Genomic DNA, 10,993 nt, shown 5'->3' on the forward strand with positions numbered 1-10,993 from the left:
CTAACACAGTCCAACAATGACCTAGAACACCAATGATGTGAGAAGAGGGCTGATGCCCCCAAAGCATTTCTGTTTAAAAGCTCCCAACTAGCTCACGCCTGCTACTCCAGAGTTCCCTCATGGTTTCCATTTCTGATATAGGGCCTTTAGGATACAACCCTAAGCCATGTTGGCACAGAAGAGGAGGGTAAGGAAAGAGTAGAACCTCAAAAGTTGCAGTTTTCTGCTTCACACACGAAGAAAAGGAGTTTCATATGAAATATAAAACTGAATCTTAGCTGGTGAGCAGAGAATTACATTTTTTGGAGAGACATTTGTTCAAGCATAGTAAGGGAACTTGTTTCCAGGATTCCTTATTTACATTTATGTTCATCTGTTTTGTTTTTGCTTTATTTTTCTCTGCTTTTCCTCTGGCCTTTGAAAAGTACCTAATTCTTTTTGGGCATGGGTTTACTTACGGTCACATTAAAAAGTCCACCTAAACAGAAAGCTCTTCATGGGTATGAAAATGCTTCAAACATCATAAAAAGCTACTTTAATAAATGGCGCATAAAGGGCTTAAACATTCAAATGAGTTTAAGAGATGGTATTTCCAGGAAGTTGAACAAGGCAGCTCCCTATAGCTTCTGGGAAATACTTATATTCATAGTTGAAGCATAAAAGATACAGATCAAGAAAATTATTTTCAGACTCTCGGTTTGCGAAAGGGCAGTGCTTAAAGGGATCTAAGTAAGGGCAGGGACACACACTTGCACCCCCCTGCTTTTACTCACGTGTAGTAAAACATAATGAGAATGGCTGCGTTCCCTCCCCGCCCCCCCCCTTTTTTTAGCTTTTTCTGGGCTTTATGATGTGGGGTAAAAGAAGAAAGTCGGGAAAAACCAAGTAAGTCTCATCAGTTAATTAACAGTGGTTTTCCTTCTTTAACCTTAGTAATTTCCTAAATTTCTATGATAAACTTTTTTTTTAATATCACAAACATCAATAAGTGTTATTATTTAAAAGTCCCATAAAAGAAATTTAACACTCTCCAACTTTCAAATGAGCCAGCAGTGGCTTCAGTTTCACAAAGAGAAGAAGCTGTCCATAGTGTTAAGAAGCAAACCTGGGAAGATAAGACTCTTGGGTACGGACGGAACTGTATCTTTATTTCCAATCTAATTTCCAGCTGAATTTCAGTTTTGAGGATCTCTCTCTAATTTGAAGGGATCTTAATTTCTGGTCACTAAATAGTACTTTATAACAGAAGTAAAAGAGCTGACTTAAAAAAAAAATGGTAACATCTTTCCCAAGCTGCTTATGTATAAATATACCATTTTGGAAAGATGGAATAATGTTTGTTACCAAGACCAAGACAAGAAAAGGAGGTCCTCACCTTAGCTATCCTTTACTCTTCTGAGGGTGCAGACTCAACTGTACATAGAGTCTGAAGTGGTGACAGGGAAGGAATCTCTTTTTTTTTTTTAAGATTTTATTTATTTATTTGACAGATAGAGATCACAAGTAGGCAAAGAGGCAGGCAGAGAGAAAGAGAGGGAAGCAGGGTCCTGCTGAGCAGAGAGCCCAATGCGAGGCTCGATCCCAAGACCCTGAGACCATGACCTGAGCCGAAGGCAGAGGCTTAACCCACTGAGCCACCCAGGTGCCCGGAAGGAATCTCTTTTAAAACAGGTTATTGGAGATACGGATAAAGGAAAATTTAATACTATACCACATAATATATTAATTTCAAAAGACATTCTGCACAAGTCAAAAGCACAAAGTGGCTTAAAGAATAACAGAATTACAGCATCTCTTGACCAGGCTGAATGTAGCGCTTAAGAAAGGAAGTCCACTTTAATTTCTCTAAATGGGTGGTTTACAACTGAAGGAGAAAACAGCTTACCACTGGTCAGTCACCAAAATAATTTTTTCTGGGAGAGGAAAAAAAAACAATCTCAAAAAGGAGACCAAGTGTATAGAAGTTTTAAAATGTGTATCTTCCCCACAGAAGACTATTCATATTTAAATTTTGGAGTTTGATATCCTACTAACAGATTTGAGATCAGGCAGTCAATTACTTTAGTACATATTTAGTTTATATTTGGTGCTCTCAAAAGTATAGCTAGTGTGTATATGTAAGTTTAAACTAAGCCTTTACAAAGGTGGGGTATCCTAGGACTTCCAAAGTAGGCAACTGAGAAAAGGTAATGCCATGCATCTGTCTTCAGCTTCCTTTCATTTCAAGAAGGTGAATACAACAACTACAAGGCAAGATGCTAAAACGGTCACTCCCAGACATCTGATGGCACGGCCCTGATGGTGTAAGAGCCTGTCTTTGTTGTAAAAGGAATTTATAAAGCTATGTCAGCTGCAATGGAAGTGGACTTATTCTAGATACCTTCTCTAATTAATCACTTTCCAGACATGGGAGGGACCTAAAGAATAAACCAAATTTATTAAAAACTTTAAAAAAAAAGATTTTATTTATCTGTCAGAGAGAGAGAGAGAGTGTGTGTGCACGCAAGCAGGGGGTGCAGCAGGCAGAGGGAGAAGCAGACTCCCTACTGAGCAAGAGGCCCAGTGCAGGACTCAATCTCAGAACCCTGTGATCATGACCTCAGTCGAAAGCAGAAGTTTTAACCAACTGAGCCATGATATATATATATATAGATATATATATCTATATATATATATCTCCCATATATATATATATCTATAGATATATAGATATATCTCCCATATATATATATTCAAAGTAGGCTCCAGGCCCAGATGGAGCCCAGTGTGGGGCTTGAACTCAAAATCCCAAGATCAAGACCTGAGCTGAGATCTAGTTGGATGCTCAACTGACTGGGCCACCCAGGTGCCTCCAAAATTACTAAATACTTCTAATGCCAGAACTCATGGATTTCTTGGCAAAGTAGATAAACAGTAACTCATGGGATTGTGCATAATTAATTTTAAAGTACAGAAACAACTGATGTAAGTGAAATTCTGTATGGATTATAAGTTAAACATGAAATAATTTTCTTCCTATTTTAAAAGGCTAGAAAATAAACACCAACAAAATGACACTGGCTAAACTGTAACAAAGGCTTTCTTTCTTGAGATTGGTTAACAAGAGAGAAATAAAGCTCAAAACTGGCTACTTGAGCAACTCCTTAATCATGCACACAGGCCTGTTCAGTACATCACACAGTGCTTTTCTTTCCTGCCAATTAATCTGGCAGTCATTAAGTACGGAGTGAAACTGAGGAACGATGATCTCTTCAGGCTGGTACTGGTGTGGCAGACAGCTCAGAGAGCTACACTAACTGCTTGAATGCTAGCATCCCAGATGGTACAGAGCTGTGCTGCAGCAAGAGCTTAAACTTGACAAAAAAGTCCTATGGGAGCCCCCAAACCGCATGTTAGAATGTTGTAGTGCTGGTTTTCCCACTGGATCCTTATCAAGAAACTGGTTGAACATAAGAAACTGCTCAGCTAGTTTAAAATCTCAAGCCCGTCACGATGGGTTTTCCGTTCCAAGACCTCTAGCAGCTCTTTGGGAGAAGAGGAGGAAAGAAATTAACTGGGAATGCTGCTTTCCAAAGACTACACAGAATAACTGAGCTGTGATTCCTTTTGACAGTCCTCTTCCCAGCACTGCATGAGCAAAATGAATTTAGCATTAGAAATGGAGAGCTTTCTTTTTCGTTTAGATTTGTGGACCTTTGCATCTATGAGCAAAAAGCTCTTATTTTCCTTTCTCTAACATATCTGCATTCTCCTCTCCAGCCCTGTTCCTGGGGTTCAATACCTCCAACTGTAAATGCCTGGTGGACAGGCCAATAGGATGCTGCGCACAAATATGTTTCATTGCAACTGTGTGAGCGGCAGATAAAAAGGAAGGTGAATTATTTCATAACTATCAGTGATAATTTAAAAATGAACAAATGCCAATCATTTCATAGGAATCAAAGCTATTCCTAAGATACAATTCCATCAGAAACCGAAAGTCAATTCTTTTTTTTTTTTAAAGATTTTATTTATTTATTTGACAGACAGAGATCACAAGTAGGCAGAGAAGCAGGCAGAGAGAGAGAGAGAGAGAGAAGAGGAAGCAGGCTCCCTGCTGTGCAGAGAGCCCAATGCGGGGCTTGATCCCAGAACCCTGGAATCATGACCTGAGCCAAAGGCAGAGGCTTTAACCCACTGAGCCACCCAGGCGCCCCTGAAAGTCAATTCTTAACACAAATTCCAACATCAGCAGAACATCACTGCTACTCAGAGGTAGTAGGAATAGAGGGGAAAAGGCTAAAAAATTGTAAGGAAAAGACAACAGGCAAATGGAAATCTGGTGAGACGCTGAATTCCATAAGCTCTGCTATGAAACTTATACCTGATCATCGGTTTTATGACTAGGCTTCCTAATGCCAAGAAAAGAAGCCAACAGTGGCTCCTCCACTCAAGCTGCCAGAGCCATGTTACTGTTCTCCACATGAAAATGACTCAAGGATTTTGACAGCAATGTCTGAACATTATTAATTCTTTAATAACGGACAATTTTGAATTTCATTGTTTTGTTGTAATAAACAAGAATAAAAGAACATGTTTGCCTCAAAATGATATTGGCCTTTCTTCTTAAATGGTACAACACTCTTAAGGAATGCCACAGAAAACCTAGGAAATCTAGGGCTGAAAAAGCCAAGAGTAAAGTCAGGTTAGCTAAGGAAATAATGGATGTGCATTTCACACTATTTGGTCAGCAGGAGGAAATCAAGGTAAAGAAATTATGTAAAATAAAATACTAACATAGCATTTTTTTTTCCAGAAAAAAAAAAAAGAGCAACTGGTGAAGAAATCAATAAATTGTAATGAGTCCTCCTGCCAAAACAAACAATGGCAACATCATTCAGCTGATCTAGTCGGCTCCTAATGAATCATTTCAACAAATATGGGAAATGTCCACCTTCAACCGAAATACGTCTATGCTAGAAATTTTGGGTAGTCAAATTATTTCGGCATTGATACAAATCACAGGGAGATACAGGCTATGGTCAAAAATCACAGAAGAATGATGTTACTTGACTACTAAGAAATACAAAAACACCTTTGAGTGAAAGAGCCCAGAGATCTAATCTACAAGTATTGTGATAGGCAGACCCTTGGGACATTCTCCAATTACTATAAACTTTTTCTGAGGAAGCATGCAATCCCAGATCAAGGACAACTTTAAGAATTTGAAACTTAGTAAAAACTCAGGCCAGAATTTACACAAAAGGATGAAACTGCAGATGACTGTGGATTTTATAAGAAGGGTTATGAAGACTATGTTTTTTATAGCTAGATGACCTTGTTTAGAGTACGCATGGTCATGACCCCCTCCCATATAAATCACTTCAAACCATAATTCTCAACTGCCAGGTAACATTCAACCAGCTAAAAAGTTAATACAACATTCACTCAGGAAATAAGTAAATGACCCATAATTACCAAATGAATTCCATATGGTGTTAAGAATAATTATGACTTTGTGTTATAACCATGAAACGACTATAATTCAAAGAGTAAAACCAGTGCTTTTTGATCCACTGAACATCATCATAATGTAGTTTTTGTTTGTAGGTTATATTTTTCAACTTTTTTATTACATGACATTCTGTCAATGTACCTCTAAAATAGAACTATTTTTCTTTTTTAAGATTTCTATTAATTTACTTGACAGAGAAGCAGTGAGAGAGGGAACACAAGCAGGGGGAGTGGGGGAGGGAGAAGCAGGCTTTCTGTTGAGGAGGGAGCTTGATGTAGGACTCAATTCCAGGACCGTGGGATCATAACCTGAGCGGAAGGCAGCCGCTTAACGACTCAGCCACCCAGGTGCCCCTCTAAATAGCACTTTTAAGGCAGATGTGAAGAGATCCACTAGAAGGATAAGCTGGAAACCATTTATATTCAAAATACATACTTCACCCAAGAATGCAGTTTTATAATCTTAAATCACTGTGCTTGAAACCTAACAAACCTTTCTGTGATAAATCACCAAATTAACTTTCTATCAGTCTCTACTTATTAGACATGGACAGGTCAGTTTTAGCATCACTGAAAACCAGGTCTAAAAAGATAATCTTGTGAAAAGCTAAAACTGTCAGTTTGAGCAGTCAGGCACCCAAATCTGGATTCCTTTGCTTGAATGAGATTGAGATATTTGAACTAATAAAATCGGCCACATGAGGTCTCTGTTATTTCACAGAATACAAATGCATTTTAGAAGTATCTTTCAAATCAGATAATTTCTCATCAAGTGCAAGCACTGAAAATAATGTCAGAGATCTAGTTTACTTTTTGGAATAATATATTCCCCCAGGAAAGAGAGAAATGGGAATGAAGTTGAAGCTGGAGATAATGAAACTGAGTAAGCTGTATCCTACTAACAAATGCATCTAAGCATCAGCCAGGTGTTTCAACTGAGACTCAGGAAGCTAGAATGAAAGCATTTCAAGGAATCAAGCCCAGATAACTTGGCCTACCTAAACACTATCTAAATACCAAATTAGATTAAATTATAATACACTGCTGGAATTCTTGGAAATATATGTAAGCTCTTCACTGAATATATAAACAAGTTTCAAATCAGGTTCTGGTGTGAAATGTGAGCAGAGTGTCATCTTGGTCACAGGTACTGTGGAGCCCTGTGGTCTCCTGCGAGCTTTGCCAGCAATGCTCTTTCAGAGCCCCATGGCACAAACTCTACCTAATCAACAAGCTCCTCAATGGTGTAAATGCTCACTATGATTCAGCCCCATTTAAATATGTAAGTGAAAAAAAATTCAGAAATGAAGAAAAGGGTAAAAGTTCCACCTAAATAAAGTGAGGAAAGATAAAATGAAAACAAACTTGTGTTAAAAACCAACTAGTAGAGAGTCAGGGAAAAACAAAATCACTGAGGTCAAGAACTGAGTTTCTCCCATATAAGGAAATTACGGAACTCATGAAAACAGCATCAAAGAAAGCATTGTAGAAACAGAAGGTGGAGGCAGCAGAACTTCATTTGGTTACTATGTTTAAAGTGCCAGAATTTAAACGAGAACTTGTAAATTTAGAAAGTCTATCAAGTTCTTCCTATCAACTCTGATTTGTACCTGTTTCCACAAAACAAGACTCAATAGCCTACAATATTAGTGATAATATTTAATTTCTTGACTGTCGGGGGACTGGCATATTATGAAGCTGTATGAGAATGCAGGTAGATTCTATTTGCTCACCTATAAAGTCACTTGGTTATTCTGCAGCTACGCAATTTGGTACTTTGTGAAATTACATACTATAGCTTTCACAAGGTAAGATACAAATCTGTTTAATAAATCACTACGGACAGCTTTGGGATGCTTAGAAAGCTAAGGAGCCCAAAATTCAAGTCTAGAACTAGGAAAATAGATTACTGATCCTTCCCCAAAGCAGTGAAACCAAACAATAAAGACGGAGTGAAGAGGGAGCTCAGTCTCATTCCTATACATGAGACTTTTCAAAAGTGCAACTCAAAAAGTCTTCTCTTTCTTTGGTGAGGCCTAATCCTGCTACTCAGGGACATACTCAATTCCACAAAGTCCTTCACTTTTCAGAGCTACTGGACTGATGGACATCGACTATACTGAGGCTGCTTTAGGCATGGTGCGTGCAGTTTTTGAGCAAATGCAAGCACTGGCCCGGTGTGGGATTCCTGCACTGCACCCTGCAGCACCTCATGGAATGATACATACCTCCATTCCCCCACTGAAACTTGAACAGCGGGAAAGCCAATCTGCCTTTCTTTTAATGAAAAAATACTCGCACCGTTATTTTTTTTCTCCATTTAAAAGCCTATGTGTGCTCTGTGAAATGCCTGTCAGCTGTATTCCATCAGGCAACTTCAAGCCATTATTCTTTAAGATATCAGTACACAGGAGCAGATGCAGGGAGCTAATGTATATGGAAGTAAACAAGAGTATAGCTCTGAAAAACCCACCCTCCCAAGTGAAAATGCTACAAAGAGCACAGAGGAGAAATGGAATCACAGCTCTACCAGAGGCAAGAGTCATTTTCTTCCAAAATTTGCTATAAAGACATCAATAAACATATTAATCACTGCTGGAATCTTCTTGCTGGTCATTTTTATATTGGCTCTTAAAAGTTCTGCACTATATTCTCCTCAGTTTAAGGTTTCTGTGACTCAAAGCTATTGGAATATCCACTATAAAATATATTATTATAGAAATACTATATACCAATCTCAGATAAGTACCTGGATCAATCTTGGGTTTCATTTCTTAGTTCTATGACAAGGAGCATAAATTTGAGCCCTCTGTTCCTCCTATTGTTTAATGTAATACAAGACTCTAGTCAACAGACACACACATACCACTTTAACATACATCATTTGCCCTACAGAACTATATACTTTTAAGAATGAAGAGGTAAACAACTGACACCACCTACAAGCAGTTGTGTGATGCAAGGCAAAGTGAAGTGGGAAAGGAGGAGAAAGAAGGGAGGCCAAACCAGGCGACAACAACAAAACCCCATTCTTCGAGTACTGAGTCTGTTAATAGTACTTATTTGCCCCAATTTTATAAAAATGAAATAAAAATCAGAAAAGGGTAAACTGCCTGATTATTTCTTTTATATTCATTCGTCCTTAAAAGTTAAAGTAAGAAAAAAATATATATATATTTAAATGGAAAGTATACCAATTTCACTTTATTAACCTAATTTGGGATGGGATGAGGAGAAAGGGGCTGAGGTTGGGTATGAAGGAAGAGGGTTAAAACTTGTGACAGTAAAGATCCCTTCAAAATTCTGGTGCAGTCCTTGATCACTGCAGCCTAATTGTCGGTCAACAGAGTTGAACTCCACAATACTGAAAGCAGACTCCTGTTCTCCATTGCTGTCCAGTGACTCTTCAGTTACAGTGTGATGAGGTCTACCAGGTTGCCTTTAGGAGGAGTCATGCTGTCAGGAAAGAAATTTACTAAGGTGTCAAAGAGCTGAGTTCTTTGAGCATACGTGTGATCCACATCGGAAAAGCCTGGTAAGGGAGAGATACAAAGAAACTCATCCATTGTGTCTAAAACATGTTAACAGAGAAGCTAGTTGAGAAAAACAGCAATGTATAAGGGGAAAACCAAAAACTCATCTGATTTTAAAAGCAGATAGACATGGGCTATGAACCCAGTTTTACTACCTGGCAGTGGTGTGATCTTAGGTAAGTTAATCAGACTTTCTGCAACTGTTTCCACAGCGGTAAATTTGTGTTAATCTTATTTACTTCATGGTGATACTGTGCATAGTAAATGCAATTATGTGAGAAGCCCCTGTTCTAATGATTGGCTAACTAATCATTATTAACTAACTTATAATGATTTCTCTTCTTTCCTTGACAAACATTTTTCTCTTCTAGTCCACTGAGGCAGTTTCACCTTTTTCTGACTTTATAATGCTTCTGAGCCACTAAAATTTTTTTGATAATAAAAATAAAATAAATAATAAAATCAGGGGCACCTGGGTGGCTCAGTCATTTAAATGTCTATCTCTTGGTCTTGGCTCGGGTCCTGGGGTCAAGCTCTGCGTTGAGCTCAGAGCTCAGCGCAGAGTCAGCTTGTCCCTCTACCTCTGCCCCTCCCCCAGCTCTCACTCATAAATAAAGAAAAAAAATATATATATATTTTTAAGATTTTATTTATTTATTTGACAGACAGAGATCACAAGTAGGCAGAGAGGCAGGCAGAGAGAGAGGAAGGGAAGCAGGCTCCCTGCTGAGCAGAGAGCCTGAGGCGGGGCTTGATCCTAGGACCCTGAGATCATGACCTGAGCCGGAGGCAGAGGCTTTAACGCACTGAGCCACTCAGGCACCCTGAAAATCTTTTTTTAAAAAAAGATTTTATTTATTTATTTGACAGAGATCACAAGTAGGCATAGAGGCAGGCAGAGAGAGGGGGGGAGGCAGGCTCCCTGCTGAGCAGAGAGCCTAATGCGGGACTCGACCCCAGGACCCTGGGCTCATGACCCGAGCCAAAGGCAGAGGCTTTAACCCACTAAACCACCCAGGTGCCCCAATAAATTAAGTCCTTAAAAAGTAGAATAAAATCAAAATGAAAAACATACTAAAATCACTTTCTTTAGAAGGTGGTCTAAAATCATTAAGGTCCTGAGAGCTGGAAGTAGGGTCAAAGAACTGAAAGAATTACCTGTACAGTAACATAGAACATCCCTGGCACATAGGAAATGACATGCATTTATGGTACTAAGCACCAGGCTCTCTGCCAGGCACATATCATGTGAGAAACAGAACAATGACCTACTTTTTATCCAGATAAACATTAGAAAGTGGATGACATTCTTAAAAGGTGGAGACCATGAACTAAAGGATTTTTCCCCTCCTTTAACCTCTATTAAACATTTAATTTTCAAGTTTATTCCGGCCAAAGGAATATTCAGTGAGATGCTTCCTTCCTTTAGTCAGCTGGTATATATTGCTTTAAGCGGCTTTAAATTTCTTATGTACATATGAAGTAGGAAAGTAATAAAATAAACAAAGTAGTCTTTTGATTTCCCTGTTCATGAAATGGCTGAGACATGAGAGCCCTACTGAGTACCTTAAGACACAGATATAGTACCAGAAAGTTATATATGCCTTGATACCCAATGAAAATTATTTCAAACTGGACCAATGTTCACTCAACTTACAATATAGTTTTAGGTACATTCTGTTTTTTTACTCTTGTAAAGAACATGAACAGAACAAAACATTGCCAAGGATACCAGTTTCCTGGAAGGAAAATAAACAATGTTTCAAGAAAGGAACATTCCTTTTAATTAAAAAAAAATTCTTTTGCTATTATTTTAAGTTTGAGGGCAAATGTTTACATCTTTGGAGCTTTAAGATTTAACAAAGAGGGGCGCCTGGGTGGCTCAGATGGTTAAGTGTCTGCCTTCAGTTCAGGTCATGGTCTGGGGTCATGGGATTAAGCCCCACATTGGGCTCTCTGCTCACTGG

General features: G+C 38.6%; 1 protein-coding gene across 3 annotated transcripts in view; it reads right to left on the reverse strand.

Annotated features, from left to right (window-relative positions):
• Positions 1 to 8,669: 8,669 nt before the first annotated feature.
• Positions 8,670 to 10,993, reverse strand: part of MKLN1 (muskelin 1) — a 306,882-nt gene continuing 304,558 nt past the window's right edge. For all 3 annotated transcript variants that reach the window (XM_082694003.1, XM_082694002.1, XM_082694001.1), the window contains exon 18: positions 8,670 to 9,025. In XM_082694003.1, the coding sequence (XP_082550129.1) occupies positions 8,904 to 9,025 (122 nt within the window). In that variant the 3' untranslated portion in view covers positions 8,670 to 8,903. The remainder of the gene's footprint in view (positions 9,026 to 10,993) is intronic.

Source organism: Mustela nivalis, assembly GCF_964662115.1.
Source record: "Mustela nivalis genome assembly, chromosome: 12".
Taxonomy (NCBI): Eukaryota; Metazoa; Chordata; class Mammalia; order Carnivora; family Mustelidae; genus Mustela; species Mustela nivalis.